The sequence below is a fragment of the Phyllopteryx taeniolatus genome, chromosome 13 (genome assembly GCF_024500385.1).
Source record: "Phyllopteryx taeniolatus isolate TA_2022b chromosome 13, UOR_Ptae_1.2, whole genome shotgun sequence".
In the NCBI taxonomy this organism is placed as follows: domain Eukaryota; kingdom Metazoa; phylum Chordata; class Actinopteri; order Syngnathiformes; family Syngnathidae; genus Phyllopteryx; species Phyllopteryx taeniolatus.
Genome location: NC_084514.1, coordinates 1,690,522 through 1,715,081, shown reverse-complemented (window position 1 = coordinate 1,715,081; position 24,560 = coordinate 1,690,522). Strand labels below are relative to the sequence as shown.

At 40.7% G+C, this 24,560-nt stretch overlaps 2 protein-coding genes across 5 annotated transcripts in view; one reads left to right on the top strand and one right to left on the bottom strand.

The window, feature by feature from the left end:
• Positions 1–17,877, bottom strand: part of LOC133487340 (gamma-aminobutyric acid receptor subunit rho-1-like) — a 23,516-nt gene extending 5,639 nt beyond the window's left edge. The window contains exons 1-9 of one of the 2 annotated variants that reach the window (XM_061793731.1): positions 17,722–17,877; positions 13,555–13,790; positions 6,980–7,030; positions 6,372–6,478; positions 4,915–4,982; positions 4,541–4,764; positions 3,388–3,470; positions 2,144–2,284; positions 1,560–1,712 (exon numbers count right to left, since the gene is read on the bottom strand). In XM_061793731.1, coding sequence (XP_061649715.1) covers positions 1,560–1,712; positions 2,144–2,284; positions 3,388–3,470; positions 4,541–4,764; positions 4,915–4,982; positions 6,372–6,478; positions 6,980–7,030; positions 13,555–13,664 — 937 coding nt within the window. In that variant the 5' untranslated portion in view covers positions 13,665–13,790; positions 17,722–17,877. The remainder of the gene's footprint in view (positions 1–1,559; positions 1,713–2,143; positions 2,285–3,387; positions 3,471–4,540; positions 4,765–4,914; positions 4,983–6,371; positions 6,479–6,979; positions 7,031–13,554; positions 13,791–17,721) is intronic. The other variant, XM_061793733.1, reaches the window with a different exon arrangement.
• tonsl (tonsoku-like, DNA repair protein) overlaps positions 17,374–24,560 on the top strand; it is a 22,850-nt gene continuing 15,663 nt past the window's right edge. For 2 of the 3 annotated variants that reach the window (XR_009791291.1, XM_061793730.1), the window contains exons 1-10: positions 17,374–17,676; positions 17,788–17,883; positions 19,823–19,965; positions 20,054–20,234; positions 20,330–20,459; positions 21,970–22,141; positions 22,255–22,369; positions 23,453–23,604; positions 23,695–23,847; positions 23,928–24,053. Coding sequence is in view for 2 of the 3 variants with exons in the window: in XM_061793730.1 (XP_061649714.1) it covers positions 17,652–17,676; positions 17,788–17,883; positions 19,823–19,965; positions 20,054–20,234; positions 20,330–20,459; positions 21,970–22,141; positions 22,255–22,369; positions 23,453–23,604; positions 23,695–23,847; positions 23,928–24,053 (1,293 nt within the window). In the remaining variant the exon portion in view is untranslated. The remainder of the gene's footprint in view (positions 17,677–17,787; positions 17,884–19,822; positions 19,966–20,053; positions 20,235–20,329; positions 20,460–21,969; positions 22,142–22,254; positions 22,370–23,452; positions 23,605–23,694; positions 23,848–23,927; positions 24,054–24,560) is intronic. The other variant, XM_061793729.1, reaches the window with a different exon arrangement.

Genomic DNA, 24,560 nt, shown 5'->3' with positions numbered 1-24,560 from the left:
ACCTTGCGGTAAGTTGCAGATGTATGTTCTCTCTCTCTCTCTCTCTCTCTCTCTCTCTCTTACACACACTTTATCAATAAGTCAGAAAACAGCTTCTTCATTCAGTCATTTTAGTGGATAAAGCAAATAATATTTCCATACGGCTGTGTGGATGTGTTGATGTTTTTTTTCAAAAGTGAAATGGTGGCAGGTGTGTGTGGACTCCCATTGATCATGAATTTGAATGTAATCTGTTACTTCTGAACACAGCCACATGCCAGTTATTAGAGGGAGTGCATCTTTGTGCAACAAGATTTATTTGTATTGATTTGATTTAAACCATTTCACCAGGTAAAAGACCTCTTAAAACAGAATATCTCTTTTGCAATGGTGTTAAACATCAAGTCCAAGTCAATCACATACAATTTTATGTTAATATTGGGAATGGGTCCAATAATCGACTAATTAATTGTTGATTAATAATGTCTTGAAGGATCCAAGTCAAAATGGAGGACACTACTTGCGGCAACCAGCAGCTGATTCAGTCTCAACTAGTTCAACATGACATCAGCTAGGAGAACTTCATTTAATATGGCTCTGCTCCTCTGGGCAGCATCTCATCTCATTAAAAAATAATAACGTATAAGTAAGGTAAGATAACTTCTCTTTTCCTGAAAAAAATGTCTGAAGACAAGAAATCTTATCATAAAAGAAGACATCATGAACACAATAGATCGCTAATCATGTACACTCTAAAGTCCAACAACCCTGAGGTCAAATATGACCTAAATCTCGCCTTTAAAGTCGCCAAAAAACTGAATTTGATCTGCGTCCTCAGTATCTGAATGAAGAAAAACTTGCATAGGAATGAGGAAGTGAGTTTTGATTCGTGATGAATTTGAAGTGGTGCCTTCATATATGACTCAATTAATCACCACAAGTAAAACATCGATCCATCGATTTTCTCTACCGCTTCATTTCCATTAGGGAGCCTATCCGTACTGACCCTGGACTGGTCACCATAAACAACGCTCTCACATTCACACCTATGACAATTTACAGTCTTCAATGCCAACGTCAATGTCAGTCTTTTTGTTAGGACTAGAAACTTGTTACATTGCTGCAATTGAGGGTACGGTAGCTAATAGCATTGCAGTTTTTCTCATGATGTCATGGCAGGGGAGGAATTTCATACCACTGACTTGGATAATCATATTACAGGGCCATATTTGGTTTGGTATCTGCAGATTGCGATGACAGCGTTTGATGTATTCACCGGTGCTTAAAGTGATGCGTTCATTACTTTCTTCTTTGCATTACCCTTGGAGAGAGCATCTCGTGGCAATTGCAACCTCTAATTGTCATTATAGTTCCAAATATAATGTTAATTTGCTAATTAAATCTGAATGAGCAGCACCATATTTCGGGGAATAATCATATTTTTTTTGTGCAAATCTAGGCTGCGGAGGAGCCCCGTAGGCGGTGTTTTCTTTGAAAGTCTTCGTTTGTGAACATTAAAGCTGCATTACCCCAAAACCTGGAAGGGTAGATCCCTAGAGGAGACTAAAAGGGGGGCCTACCTAGGGGGACTCTGGCGGGTACGGCCCTGCGGTCGATCCAGAAGGACACCCAAGACAACATGACCATGAGTGTAGCGGGGAAGTAGGTCTGCAGCAAGAAGAAGAAGATGTGGCGCCGCAGGGTGAAGTGGATGTACAAGCGGTTGTACCAGCCTGGAAAGCACACACACACACACACACACACACACAGAGACTAAGTGGTGTGTACAAGCAGTCGCTAGGCCATAAAACCACTGGAAGGAAAGGTTCATGCTATTTCTGGCAAGGGAAGATAGTGCACAAAATCATTTTAAGACTTGAAAGGCTTTTGTGAGAACAGAAGTGATGGGCGCTGAGAAAACCGCCGCACAAGTTGTTCGAAGTCCTTTGATTCATTCGGTGTTCGTGTGAAATTTACGGTAAATAGTAGCACAGTTCACATGGTGGGCGGTGCTAGGAACGCAGTTTGAATTTTCCTTGCGTTTGCTTCCGGAGCTTCTCCGCTCACTGGCGATCAGGCTTCGAAAGCTCAACGAGTCGAACTGGAATACTCGTGATCGTGGATGCTCCCATTTGGCTGGAACACACCGGAAGGAAGAGATTACCTGTGCTGCTGTAGAAAGCCAGCTTGGTGGTGGTGTGAAATTTCTGGATGAGAAACTGGGAAAGGGATATTCTTTCGTCCGTGTTGAGGGATTCGTTGCCTTTCTTCCAGTAAAGCATCAGATCGTCGTCCGTGTACGCATCTGTGGGTAGAGGGAACAAGCCAAGCCATGACAATAGTGCCCCCCGCCCTGAAACACAACTAAAACAAAGTGGTTCACAGATGGCTTTTCAAAAGCCAGAACTCCGCAAATGCAATGATTACTATGTTCTCAACAATAGAGAATACCAGGCATTTGAGAGGTTTATGAGTCCTATATTTGTACACGGTATTCGAACTGTATTAAACAATGTAACAGGTGTATTACAATGTATGATGTCCTATAGCTCAGCAGGGCATAAACACGGACACACACAATGGTGGCGTGATCACGTCAGGGTCGACTGGAATGTTAACTGTCGTTAAACATAACATTTAATACTGCAAAGGGAACTTGTTTACAACATACAGTATGGTAAGCCTCCACACTGTAATGCATAGCTGCCTCCGTAGGTGCTGCTTTTTCAGTTGGCAACATGGTTCAAATGGGTCAACTTTGTGTGGAAACATTGCCGTCTTTGAACATACAGCAGGTGACTTCCGACCCTTTTTGTTCTGAGAGCCAAAATGAAGCATCTCTTTGAGTGAGTCATTAATTTGTCCTATGTGGATGACACACCCAGCGACTAATTCAATTAATTGAGGAAATAGCGTACAGGAGGTAACCAGAATTTGTATGTAAATCGGAACGTGACATGGTCTAATACTAACCTACAGCAGCAGTAAAGTCATAATTACAGTACATATTTCTATGTAAAACACTTGTAGGCCATAACTAGAAAACAATCAATTGACGCGTGCTGCTGGTAACCTCTAAATGTCACATGTCGGGACAGTCATATACTGAAGACCCCCTGTATATTACTATGGTATTACAATTCTATTATTATACTGGTAGAGTCTGATTTGAATTATCTAGGATTGTGATATAAATTATTTGTATTTGTACAAATGGGTTTGAATGAATGAATACCAACCCTGTATTCATTTTGGTAATATATATATATATATATATATATGTATATAGTGCACCACATTCGGTTGCGTCAGATGTGGCAGTAAACGAGATAAAAAGGAGGTGTGTTTTTTGGAATATAGCTTTTGGGAGCCCGAGGATGTGAATTACGAGATGATGTAACCACTCACAACTTTCGATCTCAAGTGAGCAAGTCTGGGTGTCCAGAGGGAAGCGGCTGAGGTCCATGTTGCACATGGCCGTGACTGTGACTCTAATATGCAAGACACACAAAAAAAGCATATGTAGTGAGTGGCAGTTTCGCTGTGTTCTTTATTTGTATGGAGAGGTGCCTTAAAACACGGGCACAATAGCTATTATGATTCCTTCACTGAATGTGGTATGAATCATTTCATATTGTCTCGTGATGAGCGGCACAGTATCACATTTATCTCGTCATGTGATTACAGTTATTATATATTCTATTATTACATATCCCAGTTGTCCTGCCCTTGCAGTATCAACCTTCATCTCCAAGGTTTTGTTCACATGAATGATTCATTCTATTTTTCCAGCATTGTGTTTTGGGGAACAGTTTTTCATTTTTGACCATTCTTTCACTGTCACACAAAAACAGCCTATGACTAATTCTATTTTTTTTTTTGGTCTGGGAAATTGCACACATGAAAGATAGATACAATTGTTCCCTTTAATGTACAATTTGAAGAAAGCCTGTTCATGTTTTGACAGACCTTTATATAATATATACACTGCTTAACATATTAGACCCCATAAAACGATGCCGCATCATCGTGAGAGGAGTTTCTAACACGTTGTCCCTCTCAAGTTACTGATGAGGTAGTGTTAAAGTTAGCCAGAAAATATTCAAACCAGAAATATTCAAAGTTGTCTGTCGTTCATTGGCAAGGAGCAACAACGCGTTGGAGACAGATAGTTTCACAAGCCGTGCCACTAAGTGTCTGTCTCGACGAGGAAGTGCTATCTCTCTTCTACTCTCCTCGGAGTACGGTGTGGAGTGGAATGTGCCAGCAAGTTCTACTCCTTATAAGGTAAACTACAGATGTTACAACCTTCAGAAACAAGCCCAGATAAATGACTTAGAATTGCGAATATACGCAATATTTTCTGTTCTTTTTCACAGACTACATTCTTTATTTATTTCGATATGCAGGCATTCTATCTTTATAAAAATATATCCGTAGGCAATAAACCTCAGTATGATGCCATGCAAAGTACAACCAAAACAATAAATTACCAGTGAGTGCATATAAAGAAAGAAACAAAAAGGCAATCATAAAATGTCTGCCGTTTGCTGTGTTTTACCGGAGGCTGTAGAGGACGTTGCCGTCGGGATAAACCCTCAGCATGACATTGTCTGTGGTGGTGTCATGGATGAAAGAGCGCTTGGAGTGGACAAAGAACATGTCCGGGACCCAAATCTTCTTCACCAGGCGACTGTCAAAAGTCATGCTCTGGTTGTTGGTGCTGGGGAACGACAGACGCTCGTCCTTCCAGTAGTGACGCAGATAGAGTGTCATCGTGAAGTCCTATATGGAATAAACACACTTCGTAAGGTACGGCACATCTAATGAGGCCCAATATGACAGCTTGATCCAAATAACCTAACATTGCTCAGATTTGATTGACACTTTCAGGGATTTATTAATTTTGCAATATGCGTTTGTTTATTTGTTCACCATATCCACTTCAGAGATGGTGTCCAAACTTTCCACCTGAACATCTACTCCGACTGGAATGGGAGGACCTGAAATAAAACATGATGGTGAATGTTACACAGACTGCTTTTACGGTCACGCTTCCGCAACAGTCACTTGTAAAAAAAAAAAAAACAAAACATGGTTCAACCCCGCAAATCGGTCTGGTTGGGATTGTACAGCGCATGTGACCTATTTACGCTTTGCCACGCCACAGCATCATCCTGTGATAAAAGTGCGTGAACACAATTAGGTCGCAATAATGGATCAAAGTTGATGCAGCGGCGGGATGAAATCCAGTCCATGCTTGCACTTTAAGGACGTGCAGTTCAAATGTGATGCAGGAAAATATTTGTTTGGTTATGCTTATGTGATGTGAGCCAAGGTTTCCCTCGTTGGCATCAATGAATGTTGCAGTTTATGCTCAATAAATAGTTCAAAATAGGGTTTAACTACAGAGAGCTGCATCAAAAATGTATTTGATTGACAATCAAAGGGGTATTCATTTAAAAATAGGATTATTACTGTGGTTGTACTGCACTGCTTCATACTGACAGCAATTCTGGTTATCTTAAATAGCTACAGCGATGGGCAAAATATGAAAATCCATTTTTAATATGATGTAGTACAAATTATAGCTTTGGAAATATCATCTGCTGTGTGTGTGTGTGTGTATATAAACATCCATCCATCCATCCATCCATCCATTTTCTGTCGCGCTTCTCCTCACGCGGGTCGCGGGCGTGCTGGAGCCTGTCCCAGCTGTCATCGGGCAGGAGGCGGGGTACACCCTGAACTGGTTGCCAGCCAATCGCAGGGCACATACAAACAAACAACCATTAACACTCACAGTCACACCTACGGGCAATTTAGAGTCTCCAATTAATGCATGATTTTGGGATGTGGGAGGAAAGCGGAGTGCCCGGAGAAAACCCACGCAGGCACGGGGAGAACATGCAAACTCCACACAGACGGGGTCGGGGATTGAACCCCGGTCCTCAGAACTGTGAGGCTGGCGCTCTAACCAGTCGTCCACCGTGCCGCGTATATAAACATATATAGATATATATAATTTTATTAATTTTTGTTTTGTTTATATAGTATCTGTAATTAGAATCTGTTATTTATTATTATTCATGTTTTTCTTTTCTTGTAGGAAAGCGGAAGCATTTTCCTCTTTTGGATCTTATTACTGAGATGCGTGCTGAGTTTATATTCAGTGTTGTTTCTCCCAAAAAACCAAACACAAAAACAGCTGGTGTGTTTATCCTATAAATATATGTCAGTCCGCAATTCTTCAAATCCCTTGTATAATATAAACAGCTCAGCTATGCCTGTCATAGGAGGAAGTGATGGTACACCACTCCAATGGCTGCAAGCAATGTCCTTTTTCTTCGGGAACCCAAACATGAGTCATGCATACACATCTTTTGCCTGACCTCCAAATGCTGGCCTCATAGTGAAATCGTGGTCGTCTATTCTGAGAAGCTGCTCCGATTTTGTCAACAGAGATTTTGTCATGTCGGGGCTTCTCTTGTAGATCGGGCTGCGGAAATAAAGACAATTTAAGTAGACATGGGCCATTTGGCTACATTTCCTTGACTCACTGTGAAGTAAACCAGTTCATGGATTCATTATGTGTTTGCCATTACTTTGAATGCTCATTAAATGCTCTGAACTCCTGTTTTCATCCCAGTGTAATGAGCAGAATAACGTTATGCCATTGTGGAAGTCTGCATGGATGTCCAGTAGCTCAGCATCAAATAGCTGATATCATGTCATTCTTCAACATGTAAGGACATCCACGGAATGCAGCTAATTACTGCTTTTTAATTTGACTTTATTACTCAACGTGGTTGCATAATCAAGTCAACGATCAATTCCACACAATCAATAGAACTATCAACAGTCAATTACGTAATAGAATATTTATTCCTATTGTTGTGGAATTTAACGGATTTCCAGTGTTTACAGGTGGAATTATTAAGAGTCAAAGAAAAATCAAATATCTCCTTATAAAACCAAATATACTAGGTATTTAACTCACCTTCCTGTTTTGTGACCTGAACCTCCATCCATTCTTGTTTCTCTTCGGGACCTAATCATTGACATAAAAAAAAAAAATATATATATATATATATATATATATATATATTAGTGTAGATTTAGTTAGCGAGTCTTCCTCTCAGTCAAGAGCATTCATGTTTGAAACTCAGCTTGGGCCTATCTTTGTGGTCATCTTCTCCCTGGTAAGACTCAATTGCCCATTGGTGTCAATGTGAGCGTGAATAGCTATTTGTCTATCTGTGCCCTGGATTGACTCCAGCTCACCCGTTACCCTGAACAGGATAAGCAGTAGAAAATGGATGGGTGGGTGGATCAAATGATGGACGAATGGCAGGCATTGCGGGATTTGTGTGTACAGTAAATCGGAATGCCCATTTTTGGGGGTTCTGAAGCACCCCTAAAATGAATCCCAGCACCCCTAAATTTTTAGAGCTCAATTCGTTTTTTTATTGTGTAAAACCACAATACTTGCTTGTAACTCAATATTGTAACAACAAAAATACAGCACCCACTAGTGCCTCGAAAAGGTTTGCTACACCCGATCCCTCCCCGACTGGGCTGTGAGCACAGAGCAATAAACTGTCTTTCGGTGATATGGCCTAAGTACCTGGCTTAAACCAGGATACAGTACGTTGCACATTTCTTGACTCCAAACACTCAAAACCTACACACTATTGTCATTACCAGATCTCATTTTTTTTTTTTTTCATTTAATCGTAGCTCACTGTTTATGTTGTTTGGCAGCAGTTAGTGGATATTGTTTTTCCTAACTAGGAAACGATTCAGGTGGTCAGACAGCAGAACTGTCCTGTGGTTGAATTAGAATGAGAGAAGTTAAGAAGTTAGGTTTCGCTGCCTTGTGTGGAGTTTGCATGTTGCCCCCTGTGCTTGCGTGGTATTTCTTCCGCTACTTCCTCTAATGTCCCAAAAACATGCCTGTTGGATGAAGTGAAGACTCTTATTTGTCCTTATGGTATGCGTGGTTATTTGTCTGTTTGTGCCCTATGATTGGTGCTACCTTTTCAAATTATGGCCAAAAAGTTCAACCTTGGTTTAATTGGACATGAACAACATCTACAAACACGTGGGAAAATGTGATTTGATCCGATGAAACAAAGGCTGAACTTTTTGGCCATGATCGCAAAAGGTAGATTTGGCGCAAACACAACACTGCTCATCATCAAAAGCACCATACTTATTTTGAAGCATGGTGGTGGCAGCATCATGCGCTGGGGCTGTTTTGTTTTTCTCAGCTTCAAACACGGCCTTAGTAAGGTGGAGGGAGTTATGAACAGTTCCAAATACTAGTCAGTGTTAGCACAAAATCGTCAGGCTTCTTAATATAAAGTAAAACAAACAAAAGTTAAGAAAACCCCACTAGGACAGCTAAAATGTATTTGTAAATGTTCATCGGAGGAACTTTAAATGGTGGTAGGTGTGTGCTGCTCACTTCCATTTAACATGAGTTCAAACCTGAACACAGCCACTTCTTAGCTATAAGAGGGTGTGCACACTTGTGCAACTACATTATTTCCATAGTTAATTTTTACCCCCTCTCAAAAAGACTACAATATTTTTTTGATCACATTAATGGAAGAAAATGTTTTGAAAGGATTTATCTTGGTCTCCATTCATCCATTTTCATTCATCCATTAGGGGCGTGGGTGTGCGGGAGCCTATCCCTGGTGACTTTGTGTGAGAGGCGGGGCACACCCTGGACAGGATGCCAGCCAACTGCAGGTCACATATAGACAAACATGGACAAATAAGCATTAATACTCACAATCACACCCGAGGACAATTCAGTCTTCAATTAACCTAACATGCATGTTTTTCGAATGTGGGAGTAAACCAGAGTACCCACAGAAACCCCACACCAGCACGGGCAGAACAAATCTCCACAAAGAAAGGTTGGAACCCTGATACGAACCCCCGATGTCCGAACTGTGAATTGATCGTGTTATATTCGTCTCATTTTTTATATCTCAAAAACCTAGTATTTGAACAGGGGTGCATAGACTTTTTATATCCACTGTACTTTAAACACTGCATAGGGTTACGAGAGCACACATTTTCTACCGTTCTGCTGCTTTCCCCTGCTTTCAGGAGCTATAGTGACTATGATTACATCATCCCAGCATCAATCACACATGGGCCAAAAGGGCATCATCTCCTCATGGCTTCCAAGTTGAATGAAGCCGCCTCTTCTCTGACGCCACTCTTCCAGAGGCGTGCCTTCAGCTCAGTCAGGGCTTAGCGGGCTTTCGTCAGACCACATACGGCACGAGAGCGAGAGAGAAAAGATGAATTCCAAGCCCTCTAAAATGGATTAATGGAGTAGAGCATGTTGTGACAGACAGAGACAAATCCCTCTGACAAGCACAGACAAACATAAAGACGACAGCACAGAAGCAGAAGCAAAGAAAGAAAATGAGAAGGGAGGGAGGGAAAAACGGAAATAAGGGCAAATCATGGGTGATGGCTGCACCGATGGCCGACGGGTGCCACTCGTCCGGTTCCATCCAGCAGCTGGTTCCTAATCCTCTTGGCAGAAATGACGCTCCAATCCCCTCTCGGACTGTCATCAGAACACAGCCGACTGCGTGTCTGCACGCCGCTTTACCTCGCAGCACTTTCTCCTGGGGGAGGCCCACTTGTAGGCCTACTTAATCAATCCGTAACAGCCCCCATGTTGTCAATTTTAATATGGAGAAGTGAGCATCAGGGACGATTCCTGCTGCATTTGACTAGTTTAAAGTGGTGCGTGCCCAAAGCCTCATGAGGCGTTTCTAGTGTGCCCTGCTACCTATATCCACCCATCACTATTCAGCATCCTCAAGGCTGAGAACAGGGAGGAAAATCTGAGTAACAATAAACACACGCGCAACACACAGCAGCAGCATGTTTTTGTGTGCTTCCACCACGTGACAAAAGGATGCTGATGACAGCAAAGAAGTGCGACGATGACGACCATAGAAGAGGGATCATAGCGACATATGCGTTACATGTGTCTCTGTCCGGGTTGCTCTGTAAAATATGGCAAATAGGGTTAGGCATACGATTACAGGGGTCCTCAGTTGATGAATATCCAAATTTAACCTTAAGAATATAGTGTTACCTTGACTTACGAGTTTAATTCATCCTGTGACCAAGCTTGTAACTCAATTTATGCATATGCCAAATCAATTTTCCCCGTCGAAATGAATCAAAATCCGTTTCATACACCCAAACAACACTACCTTTTTTTCATTACGCACATGTTTTTAGCAAAGAAAAATAGAACTGTATCGTATCAAAACATAATAAAAGACAATGTAATAAATAAACTGGTATCATACAGCGTAATTACTGAACATACTCAAGTATTTGTGTCATGCATATAAATGGAAACACACCCATATGAACACTCACACACACACAAACAGAGCACATATTGACTAATAGTGTAGACGCTGTAGAGGAATGGCAAGACACTGATGAAAGACAAGCTGTGGGAACAATCCACACTGAGAGGTGCCACAACCTGCAGCCACAGAGACCATCAGGACCCGGGATTCTCCACATTGTGCAGAGACCCCCCAGTCTCCCGGGTCTGGGGACACTGCAGGACGACATCCAATCAAAACAAGATAATAACAAATAAATAAATAAATAAATAAGGGAGTAATAAATAAATAATAAAGAACTCAGTTAAAAGCTAAACCAAACAGGTGAGTCGTGAGCCTTCTTTTAAAAGCATCTTTTAAAAGTCTCTGCGGTCTTGGTGCCTTTTAACTCATTCACTGCCACAGATGTTTATATTCCTCCAGTGGAATCCAACTGTTATATTGTTATTCTATATTCTTCAAGTATGTTTTTCTACGGAAAGGCGAGCAAGAGGGTCTGGTCCAGCTCGTCCGTGAACTTCAGGTTTGTAAACCACTGTAATGACTAACAAATTCCTGTCAATGACGGCGTTGCATCGCTTTGGATTTGAGAGCAGCACGGCTTTGGAGTCGAAGATAAAGATTAGGGGGTGAATCTCAGCTCGTCACGTCGCTTATGAGGGAGAGAAATACAAATACGTTGGAAGTCGGATGTGTTTAGGCACCTCACACGCCAACAGCGTATTTGTATGGCATGAAAAGAGTATGTGTCGGGTAATTAGTAGAAAGTGTGTGTCGCGATCGTGAGAAGAGGATGCCGTTCACGGAGTGAATGGTGAACTGTGTGTGTAAACTCACGGTGCATTTCTTAGTTGTAGATCTGTAAATAAATTCTTATTTTGCCATCAAAAGCTCTTTCTCAGTCTTCTTTAGCCGCTTCAGTGGCCTTGTTCCGTAACTTAAAATTTGGCTCGCAACACAAAGCAAAACATTGGTATGTGACTTGAAAAACACCGAATTGGGTCACTTGTAGGTCGAGGTACTACTGCACGTGGTTGTGTCTCATCGCCATTGTAATCCATCATCAATTTATTGATTGATTAGTTGCCTGGTGTGGATTCCTTGATCAATGTCTTGAATTTCCCTTGATAGATGATAATAACCTTTCTTTTCATTTGAAAAACAAATGTAATTTCTAGATTAATTTTAGATTTGGAAAAGTATATTGAATATTTTAAATACCGGGTACATTTTGTAAGACATTCAATTGTTTGTCACAAAGACTACTGCTCCCAGAGGCGTCCAACCACAGTGAAGGATGTGGATGTGGATGTGGATGTAGCCAATAGCGACTCGAGCGAGTTGAGACTGAACCAACAGCGCCTCTGCTGCTTGCAGCCAAGTAGTGCATGCCATCGCATCGCTGACAAATCAACAATCATTGATTGTTATGCAATAATGGCTAAAGCAACAATAAGTGGACATTACTAATAACAAAAGAAGAATGCAATTTACACTGCAAAGTCAGCTCTTTTTAGTCTTTATGTCAAGAGACTGCTCCCCTCCGAGGCACATGTTGTAATCTCATAGTTCAGCACGCCATAATAGTTAAGGGTGGGTTAAAGCATGACTTAAAACATTGCCGTTACAGTTGATTTTAACACCGAAAAAAAACCACAGCTGAGAATATACAAAAAGTACAAGGCTAGATTTGAGATGAAGACAACACAGGCATCTGCAGGGTTTACTGCTTTCAATCACATTTGCATTCATAACTTCATTCCTCGTTCTACTCGACAACCGCCAATCAGCCGCGAGATGATTAGCGACAAAATGGTGCACACTCGCAGCCCAAATGACCTGAGGCTCGTTCATTCCAGCTGATGATGCTGAGCCGTTTAATGTCTCCAGTGATCTCTGAAACAACATCTGGACAAATGATAGTGTATCTAAAGGCAGCAGGATTATATGATATGGTGGGCTTCTGCTGTCGATAAACTTGTGACTTCTGCAAGGGTCTTATCATCCTCAACAGAAACCAATCAGAAGTTCATCGTGGCCACAGGCTACGACTGAGCCAACTGTGTATTTAATGAGAAAAAGATTTGAAAAGTGAAAAGATGGTAACCTTTTATTGCGTAAATAGTTTTTTTTGCACTACTTTAACCATCAAAATAGTTCAGTGCTACTTTTATACCAGCTTTTTAATTTCTGATGAGACTATCTATCATTTTTTAATGAACTCATACATTAATGATGAAAATAAATCCTTCATCTATATCCCCAGCTCAAAAATAAATGTCTTCATCAACCTGATGGATTTAGAATTTGAATTCATGTGTTAGTCTAGATCAGGTGTGAGGAATTTTTTTCAGCCATTCTCACTTTCATAAAATATTCCGAAGGCAATAACAAATTGCTGAAAAAAATATGTTGCAACGATCAAACAGATATTTCTTATCATATATTACGAGCATTTGATGTTTTGTTTTATAAGGTTTTATGAGGTTTTATTTATTTTTTGTATTTTAAGGCGGGCCATATATAGTTAACACACAGTGGTTTTCCAACCCCTGATTTGTTTGCCTAGCTACTCCACTTAATTAAACAGGAAGTATTCTCAGGCTATGCCCTGCCATTGGCTGGCGACCAGTCCAGGGTGTAGCCAGCCTCTTACCCAAAGTCAGCTGGGATAGGCTCCAGCTCCCCAGCGACCCTAATGAGGACACACAGTAAAGAAAATGGATGCATGGATTTTTTGGGGGAGTCACTTTTGGGGAAAATTACATCACACACAAAAAAATTCCCATTAGTTTTTTTTCCAGCATCTAATTGTCTATAAACACTTGCTAAATCCTTCAAACCAATGGGTAATGAGTTCTAATTGCATAAATGGTCAGCAAGAAGTAACCACCGGGTGAAGCTATGTCGCCTCGCTTTCCTGCTGCGGTTGTGGGGCAAAACAACTTGTCAGTGGTTCATAAATAGATTCAGGTCTCCTTGCTGTCCAATCTGCTGTATGTGGAAAAAAAAAAAACCCAAAAAACTGGAGGGGCAAAGTAGCACACAGGTGATGCCAGCCCACATCCTGTCAATCTAACCTTCTGAACTCCTTTTCAAGCACACACAGCAACAGCGTTTGTGACTGAAGCAACAAGCGCACACATTCATTGCTTTTCCACGTTTGTACCTGCTTTCCTTCAAGGTCTCCAGCTTGTGACCCTGCGACCGAGCCAGCTTCCCGGCGGCGCCCACCAGGCAGACGCAGATGAAGAACACAAGCACAGTATCCACCCGCATGGCTCACATTCCCCGGAGGACGGACCTCTCTCTCTCTCCAGTTAGTCAGAACGTGCTCCCCTCTTGGGCTCCAACTACTTCCTCAGGCATTCCCTCAGCCAGCTTCTTAGCTCCTATGTTGAAAGACTGAAAAAAAAAAAAAAAGCAGCAAGCAAAGCAAAGCTACACTGGTTTATTCTACAGCCAGGGTGGAAAACATTCTACGTCCTCCGGTGCTTAATCTCCACAGTGGGAAAAGCAATTTTGACTAAACCCATAAATCCTTGAGCGTCAGATGGTGCAGATTTGATCCCTGCAGCGAGCGGCGGATGTGCCTGCCTCTCTGCTGCACTCACTGATGTGTGCTCTCTACTTTACTTTGCGCCGCCCAGAAACACCAATTCCCACAATGATGCAGCATGCTCATTTGTAAGGTCAACGCTTTGGAGATGCAGACTCACAGAGGATGGCATGGTGGAGGTGGATGAAGGGGTGGTGGTCTGAGGTTGATGCAAAAGGCTATTTAACTCCTTGTGAGCCTGTCATGAGAAAAATCCATCCATCCATTTTCTACACCGCTTATCTTCACGAGAGCTGTGTGTAAATCGGAGCCTATACCAGCTGACTTTGGGAGAGAGGCAATGTACAACCTGGATTGGTCGCCAGCCAATCGCAGGGCTCAATTGACAAACATTCACACTCACAACTAAAGACAATTGAGAGTTTTCAATAACCTAAGAAGCACGTTTTTGGAATGCGTGAGGCAGCCGCAGCACCCAGCAAGCATGGGGAGAACATACACACTCCACACATGAAGGCTGGAGCCCAGATTCGAACCACCAACCTTTCAACTGTGAGGCAGATGGGCTAATCACTCGACTTCCACCATGACAAAAAAAAAAAAAAAAAAACAATACACTGCATCTGGGTGCTGGATGTCTTAATGTCATGATTGCTGGCCAGCATGTTATTTTCATTCAACAAAGGTTGATGTCAAAGCAACAGTATTTTGGCCCACAAAAAAAAAGTCATGAAGATACATATTACAATGGAAAAAGTTAAAAAACGTATGAGAATGAAATCATAATATTGTGAGATAAAGTCGGAATATTACGAGTCAGAGCTTTAAGATGAACTGCATTCTTCAGAAAAACTAAAGAAATGTATATATATTATATATATATATATAAAACTGTTGTAATTCCTACACTGCTCACCTGATTTGGATGTAAATACTCTCAAATTAAAAAGTCTGCATTTAAAGAAAATCTTGTTCATTTCATTTCAAACCCATAGATTCTCTATAAATAAAGGCTCATGTTGACACCTGCAGATCTAATATGTGATATAATGAGATGACCTAACAGAATTGTCTGAGTCAATATAAGATGATTCTGATTCTGATTCTGATTCTGATCAGATGTCTTTGAGACCTTCCCATTTCACCAAAAGCAAAAACAGCAAAATATGTGAACTTGCTGACACGGTGGACATTTTTGACTAATGTTAGCTTTTAATAAGCAACATGATTCATTTTTAAAGCTGACTGTTTAACAAGTATATTTAAAATGTTTGAAAGGTTGTTTCTATCAATTGATATTTCATTATGGCAGAGCGGACATGTTAAGCTTGACAACATCCTACTAAACACAAATTCTGAAACCTAAGGTTAAATATTTATTCTGCAACTACCACTGTATAAGAAAGACAAAATGCTGGTAGTCATTTTATATTTGAGTTCATCTATTTCAAGGCCAGTACCTAGAAATGTGTCATCTCATTTTCAACCCTAACCCTAACCCTTCTTAATGGTGCATTTACTCCATTATGACAAGGTGGACAGCAATTCCAGGAACACGTTTAATATGATTAGGAAAATTGAATATACATGATCAGAATGACTCTTTTTATCAACTAACCTGTTGTGGACTATAAAACTTTGTAAAAGAAATATTACTCTTATTACACACACTGTAGGAAGCAGAGCATGCCAAAATCACATACACCCAATGAACACAAATTGTTTAAAAGGACGGAAACACATTTCAAGAGACTTATCATTGCACAGTGATGTATGTATCGCGCTTGCCGTTATAAGGGAAATAGGTGGGCTGGGGCCTGTCAGTTTACACCCTGGACTAGTGGCCAACCAATTGCAGGGCACATCCAAACAACCATTTGCACTCAAATTCACACCTAAAACTCAGAACTATGAGGCAGATGTGGTAAAAACATTTTACTTTACTTTTGTTTAATAACTGATCAAGCAAAGTTGTTTCCAAAGTAGCATTCTTTTTAGACTCAACATTTATTCTATTTCAGCACTTAGTTTGGCATGCGGACACACAAATTGAAAGTATCCCAGTGCTGCCATCCCATCTTTGATTCATCTTTGGCTTTTTTATTATTATTATTTTTTTAACACAGGCGGTTGGATTAGAAGAACACGGATTTGGGTTAACTCCACGGATGTCAGGCTTGATAATTGGTGTAAGTAATACAATATTAGGCTTTGTTTGTGCAGCTGTCTTTGCAGCAGCACAAATATGACAGCACAAGCTTGCTCTTGGCCTAATCACAACTACACTAATTCCCTCTTCCTAAGTGTTGGGGTATTGTTGTTTGTGAGTCTCCTTTTATGTTTTAGATTTATAATATAGATAGGTAGGCAGGTAGATAGTGGCACTGTCTAAATCGTTGTTAATTAAGAGAAATTAGACAATTTAGGGGAGATGCTCGAATCATTTAATATATGTTGCATTCATTTAGCTGTTATTTTCCCCAAAAATGTATTAGTTAAAATGTATTTATTCATTTTACCATTCATTCAAATCATTGAACAATTGGTTGATTGGGTGAATAGTAGTAAAAAAATTAAATAATCAAATACATAAACTTTTAACAAGGTTTTATTTATTTTAATAAGGAATTTGTTAGTTATTATAACTTCATTATGAAAGAATGAATTATTGTATGAGCAAAATAAATATTTTACATGCAATTGTTAATTTTTTATTTCGTATTTATTAATTTGTTGCATTAAATAATGGCAGTTTGCCCAAACACATTAAGGCTACTTCTGCCTTTCAATTTTTTGGTAGCTAGACAAAATTACCCAATTAAGATAAATTTTCCTGTACTTTCAAATTAATAACTTGTTCGTGTTAAATATTTACATGAAAAAGGCAATATTTCTTAAACCATAGCATAATAAAAATGGACATCACTTCGTGGAAAATCGTACCCGTGCCTCTTACACGCACTGAATATGTGCTCGTTTTGCCTCTCGTATCTTGTGTCTCCAAAAATATAAATAAAAATAAAATGCATGAATAGATGTAGTGTATTTCAAATATAAATAAAAATAAAATGCATGAATAGATGTAGTGTATTTCTGAGTGTCATGACGCACCAGATTAGAACGTCATACTGTTGTTTTCTTGTCTCCAAGCGTTATCTGTCACGTGCACTCCCGGTAGCCAATCAAAGCGCATAATTTAAGTTTATTTTCTCTCTTTCTTAATTGACAGGCATAATGTACACCTCGCTTTTACCGCTATTAAAAGCAATCATCAAATTTTTTCCCTTCCCATAGATTTCTTGAGCCAATTTATGTATGTATTTGAAATATGACATTTACATATGATCAGGCAAAGAGGAATTTTGCCTGACAGTCAAAATGTAGGGTAAATTCATAAATCCCTTTATTTGATTGGTTGGCAACGCGCTGGCGGGGCTTTGTAAAGTTCCAGAAAGGCAACACACATTTGTCTCTAAAAATGGTGATGTTTCATATCAGGAGTAGTTCACGATCTGCCACGTCAATTACCGGTAACGATGTGTCTTAGTGAAAAGTACGCGTAAAAGAGTGTGTCAGTCAGCGAGTCGGCAATTGATTTTAGACGCAACAGATTGAGCTGAGCGGGTTCCACTGTCAAGTGTTTTTTTTTTTTTTTTTTTTGTTACTAGCAAGCTAGCTTGTGGCTAGCATTCCCGGAAAGCTTCACGATGAGTTTTTCACGGGAGATGAAACGTAAGTCATAAATAAGTATTCCCGTTTATTTGTTTGCTATCTCACCTCGCCGCGATTGTTACGTTCTCGTCGTCGTCGTTGTTGTCGTTGGCGGCGATTGTTGTTTTGCAGTGCTGCAGAAAGCGAAAAACAAAGCCCAGAACAGCAAGGACATAAGAGAGGAGGCCACCATCTGCAATCAGCTTGGAGACCTGCTATCAAGAAACGGTCAGTGCTCTATTTCTGTCCTTTATTTATTAACTTGTCCATCAAGGATAAAGGAGACAATAATGGGGCGAGTCACGTCTCGGTTGGATTGTCTACAAGTGTTGGTTAAAATCACATGCTGCTATTTCTGGTTTTCTTAATATAGTTGACATTAATGACGAATATAATAATCAAACAATAAATACATGAAAATTGTAAATTTATTAAAAAATATATGCATAGTTTAAGCACTTGAAATGTGCAATATAAAAGCAAGTAGTTATTGTAATCATTATTATTTTCACATTAGCCAGCAACACCATAGCTCCATGATATTGTCTTGCAAATGGGGTTGTAAATCATCTGTAATGTTGCATGTGTAATGTGCATTTATGGAAATTATTTTTTTATTTTTGTAAAGTTTTATACGCTTACGAATTATTTTATTATCAACGTAAAATTTGTTTCCCCAATATGATTGTCTGTCATCTATGTGCCCATCGATTGGCTGGCGACCAGTTCAGGGTGTACCCCGCTTGTCTGTCATCTATGTGCCCATCGATTGGCTGGCGACCAGTTCAGGGTATACCCCGCCTCTCGCCCGAAGATAGCTCCGATAGGCTCCAGCACGCCCGCCAGCCTAGTGAGGATAAGCGGTACAGAAAATGGATGGATGCATGATAGTCTGTCAAAATGCTGAATCTGGTTGCAATGGCCACTTCAACCTTAGTACAACGCATCAAGAATTTTGAAAATCAGAGGATGGGTTCCCCAAAAATGGACTCTTTTGTGTCGGACAGAATGGCCGAGAATGGGAACGTTTTTGTTGCCAATCTAAAATCTGGTCAAAAAACGGCTTCAAATTAAAGCAAATCAGTACAACGTGATTCTTTTAAAATATATTTTAATTATATATATATATATATATATATATATATATATAATATATATATATATATATATATATATATATATATATATATATATTATATATATATATATATATATATATATATATTATATATATATATATATATATATATATATATATATATATATATATATATTTATAAGAGCAGTGTGGGCAGTAGAATTGGTCATCCATCCATCCATCCATTTTCTGAGCCGCTTCTCCTCACTAGGGTCGCGGGCGTGCTGGAGCCTATCCCAGCTGTCATCGGGCAGGAGGCGGGGTACACCCTGAACTGGTTGCCAGCCAATCGCAGGGCACATACAAACAAACAACCATTCGCACTCACATTCACACCTACGGGCAATTTAGAGTTTTCAATTAACCTAGCATGCATGTTTTGGGGATGTGGGAGGAAACCGGAGTGCCCGGAGAAAACCCACGCAGACACGGGGAGAACATGCAAACTTCACACAGGCAGGGCCGGGAATTGAACCCCGCTCCTCAGAACTGTGAGGCTGACGCTCTAACCAGTCGTCCACCGTGCCGAGAATTGGTCATATACTTTCATAATCAATTATTTTTCCAGAATTTAATTAATTATGGAGGATTTTAGAGGCACTTGAAGTGCTTTTTAGATGGCCAAAGATGGCAGCCACTTGTCACGTATTTGTATGCAATAATTATTAATGAATATAGTACATATTTGTATTCACTGAGTCGCATAATTGGTTATGTTGAATAAAACCGTCAAAACATACACATTATTCTATATACTAATTTTAACTGGTATACAAATAATGAATTACCTATTTATTTTAATGCCCGACATTTTCGACCTACTGTAAAATTGTCACCAGAGAAACATCGCACACACATGCACACATTTTAGTAAGAAAAACAGTATAGGCTACGATGAGATTTTAAAGGATGTTTTTACATTTTTTTACATTTTAGGTTCATCTATAGCAAGAAATTGTTCTATACACTTATTTTTTTGTCCCTTTTGCAAATCTTTATGACGTTTTTTTTGGGGGGTCCTTCGTCCAGGTGACTATGAAGCAGCCATTATGGAGCACCGGCAGGAGTTGTCGCTGTCTGAGGTGTTAAACGACAGAATTTCACGAGCTGTGGCCCATCGTAAGATTGGAGAGTGCTTTGCTGAGCTGGGCAACATTGAGGCTGCACTGAAAGTGAGCATTTGTACATCTACAGTATGTCCAAATATTCATTTGGAAACATAATCTCTAAACGGGTTGTGTCTGCGTTTGTCTTGTCTAGCATCAGCGCTGTCACCTGGACTTGGCCCGCTCTGTCAACGATCTCGTAGAGGAGCAGCGGGCGCTCGCCACGATTGGTCGAACTTACCTCTTCCGCTTCGAATCGGACCAATCGAAGAAAAGTCTCAAAGAAGCAGAAGATGCCTTCCGGAAGAGCCTTAGTATTGTAGAGGATCTTCTCGGTGTGAACTGTGAACATGCTGCTGCTCTCTGCTCCTTTCTTGTATAACTATAATAATGACCTAAATTAATCTTTGTGTCTGTGTGTATTGTTAAGGGACTGTGCCAGAGCGAGACATTCATGAAATGAAGGCTCGACTTTTCCTCAATCTCGGTGTGGTTTGCGACCACCTGGGAGAACCCAAGCGCTGCAGCGAGTTCATTCGACGCAGTGTCTTCACCGCAGAGTAAGAGCTGCCTCAATAAGACACAGAGGGCCTCTTTGGAAAGTCAACTCTCCTAACATTTTCAGCACCTTTCCTTAACCTTTGTGGAAAACGTCAATGGGTCAAGGCGAGATACAAAATGTGCTTTCCTTTGAACATGGACAAAAACAGCACTGTTTAAAATGAATTTGACTCTACTTTTCCTGACCGATGGCATCGCGCAACGGCAAGCATTGCTGGCTTAAGGCCAGGTACACGCATAAAGACAATCGGCCTGTTTTTGTGCTTATTCCGCCCCTTCTCGACCTTGTACGTCAAATGCCAGACAATCTTAACGTTTAAGATTATCCGATAAGGTTGTCCTTAGGTGTGATGTGTGTTAAGAGTGGATTCGTCGTGATTTTAGAGTCCGAAACAGATCGGGGCCCGACAATCTTAAATAATGAACGTGTTCAACATTTACGACCAAAGCTCTTCGTGTGTGGGGAATGCCGACTTCTCCTGAATCATGACGCCGATAATGGAATAATGGACGTGGAACAGAATGTAGCCAATCAAGAAGCACCCGAGACTGACGAATACAGAAGTGACCGTAAATAAAAACAAAAATGTTTTACCCGAAGTTGTTTTCTGGATAAAAGTGTGTTCCCCAGACAACAAGGTGTATTTTCCAAAGCAAGTTGTTTTTTTGAGAACATCCCTGCTGTAGCAGATGAAACATCTTTAAGAGTGGAGAAATCTTTGTGTGCGTACCAGGCTTAAGTCTCAAGCGTGAAAATAGTATTTCCCAAAGATGGACTTTAAAAAGTCTTGTGTGCTTGTTATATTTATTTCAGTCTTTTGTTGCCAACAGCGAGAATCAACTTATGTGAATGTGGAAATTTACTGCTCCCAGTACTCGTTCTTAAATGTGAAGTTGGCATTTTCTTTTCTTATGAGGTAAATTATGAGCTACGCAAATAACTTGTATTTTTTAATACTAACATCATAAGTTATTGTTTTGTAGCGTAATAGTAACTTACCCGCGATGCATTGCTTCTTCTCCTTAGGCGTTTTCTGTTGGTTCTGTAACGGCGTCGGTATACTTTGTTGATTTAAATATTTTTGCCATAAAGCATTATAGGTCAAATCCTTTTTTTAAAGGTTGGTCAGGAGTAACCTATGCTAAAGGTGGGTTAAAGGTTGCATCGAGGCAATTTGAACACCTTTCCTCAAAGTACTTTCGCTTCATCTCGCTTGGATAGGAAAAGAAAGTTCCTAAGTCAAAACCAGAATCCAAAAAGGCCCATGATGTCATTTTGTTTTACTGAGAGAGGTCAAGTGGATTGCTCATCCATTGATTGTCTTTACCCCATTTATTGTCTTGTCCCATTTTTGTTCCTGTATTTGATTTTGGTTGGACTTTTGGAGCACATTTTCAAGACATTTCCAGCTGAATTTCACTGAGCTGTCTGCGAGTCCTCTGTACCTTCAACGCTGAACTAGCTTCCTTTGCTTGCTATTAACTCTCTTCCCCTTTGCTCTTAAAAAGGAAGAGCGGGCTGCTGGAGGATCTCTATCGGGCCAACTTCCACCTGGGCAACATCTTCTTCCGCAACGGCCAGCACTCCAACTCCTTGCGCTGCCTCGAGCAGGCCAAAGAATGCGCCCGGAAGATGAAGGACAAGTTCAGCGAAAGCGAGTGCTTCTATTGCATCGGCAAGGTAACAACTTGCTCTAGAAAAGGGATCACAAGATGGAGGCTAAAGTTAAACTATCAGTTTTGTGACTTTTTAAAATTATTATTATTATTTTTTTTTTTTTAAAACATACACAGGTCCAGCTTTCTTTGGGTGATTTTGTGACCGGGAGACGATCCCTTAAAAAAGCGCTGTTGTTGGGTTCCCAGCAGCCACAGGACAGGCAAGCGGTGAAGAAACACTTTAAATATGGTAAAGGAGCTTGCTTGCTTTTTAATATACTCTACATTACATTTGTTTTCAAGCAATGATGTGTACGAGTGTTAAGTCACTATTAGATTGTTTGTTTTAGAAATGCTATATGACAGTTCTTCAACGCTGTGCACAGGTTCTGGATGGCGACTTCTGATGTGTTTTCGTGTTGTTATTACATATTGTGGTTTGAGTGTTTGCATCATCTTCTTGAAGGTCTGGTTTTCCACCATACTGTAGCCTGCGGTCAAAACTTGGCGGCAGTTTGCAGGCAAAAGCTTTGTCAAGTTTCGTATTTTTTGAGTTAACAGTTTTAGCCACGGGTTGTTGCAAATGTTTGTCATATTACTGCAATACTTAATTCTGCCTGGTACAGCTTACGAAAAGACATTACTTTTGTCTATTTCCTGTGTTCCGGATTTAAAAAGGAATCCAAAATGACCCCAAAGATTTGAAAGATTTGAAAGTTGAAGGCACTGGATTCTCGCTGCTGCTGGTTACTTTGGACGCCATTTTTTTGGGTGGGGGTGGTGATTCCAGCCTTGTCCATAAAATGTGAATCACACGCAAAGCGCCCCCTACTGGTCATGAAGTGAAGCAATTCAGAGGAGCTGCTGAATCGTTATTGAATTAGGTGAATTGTGATGCATCGATTAATTGATATTTGTACCACCCCTAATGTACTGGTAGCATAGCGCAAAACAGTTGACTGAGTACAGTATGCCAGAAGTGCCATTTCCAGTCCAGTGGTCATCGCCAACCCTTGTTTGCTCTTGCCGGCACCTTTTTGTCACGTGGTTTGTCAAAGAGGCTGCAACCAGCAGAGGCGCTATTAAGGCAAATGGCGTATTGGTAGAACAAATATGTACATGTGACGCCAATGGTGAAATTACCTGTATCAGCAACTTTATCCAGATTCTTGCTAAAATATACTGGTGTTTTGGTTGGCCCATGCATGCACAACCCCTCTTAAAAATTCTGTGGAAATCAGTTTAATTTGTGTAATCCTGTTAACTGTATTGGCCCTACTATTTATATGTCAATACTATGTCAAATACGGCTTTTTAAAAATCCATTCCATAGCCGACCGGGGCTGTAAGCTTGAAGAGGAGTTGGCGGAGGATCAGGCCAGGAAACCGAGCTCCCATGAGGCCGTGGGGTTAGAAGAACAACTCGGAGATCTCTACTGCAAGGTTGGCTGCTTCCACAAAGCTGTGAATGCATATCAAGCTCAGGTGATTTTTATTTTTTGTGTGCGAATTACTTTTAAAATGTAATCTATAAAAGCACTTTTTAAATTAATGCCGCTTATCCATCCGGATTAGCTTACAGGCGCTGAGGCGTTGGGGAAGCCCGCACGCGAACTGGCGGTCATCCACGTGTCTCTGGCCACCACCTTCGCTGACCTGGGGCGGCATAGTGAGGCTGTGGGGCACTACAAGCAGGATCTCGCGTTACGGCAGGGCAGCCCGGCCGAGGTAATCCGATTTGCGAGTGATGGGTATAACGTGCCAATTCGCATGTCAGCCGGATCTGTGTGTGTCTGTGTATGTGTCAGGAATGTAGCTCTTGGCTAAACATCGCAGCGGCCCAGGAGGAGAGCGGCAGTGCCCCAGAGGATCAGGACAGCAGCTACAGTGCGGCTCTTCACTGCGCTCAGACGAGTGGGCAGGCAGGATCACAGGTCAGGACGCCTCTGAATCAGGGATGGGTGTCTTGATTGCCTATGGGCATAATTAATTAGGAATTATTCCAGTTAATTTGATGTGATATGAGAATCTTGAAATGTTCTTAATCCCTCTTGTCGAAGCCAGTTTTGTACTGAAAGGTTTCGCTCTAGAGTGGCTCAACTTGCTGTAGCTGTCACGTTTTCTTCATAGGACCACAAAACAGTTGCGACTAAATCAACAGGTTACAGTCAAGTATTGCACTCTATGTTGCTTCAGTTCATTCAGGGCATGGTTAGTCAACAATGAATTCCCCTCTCTCGATCAATATGATTCTCAAGAATCAATTATTCTGCCCATCCATTTAAATTTTTAAACAGAACCAAGATGACTGCGTCACAGAAAAAGACACCTCACCCACCTCCAAGTTAACTGCAGTTTAGGATCTGTGTTGCCATGGTAGCAGACAGCAGTTACATCAGAATCATGCGGATTTTCTTTGGTAACATTTATTTCTGTACACT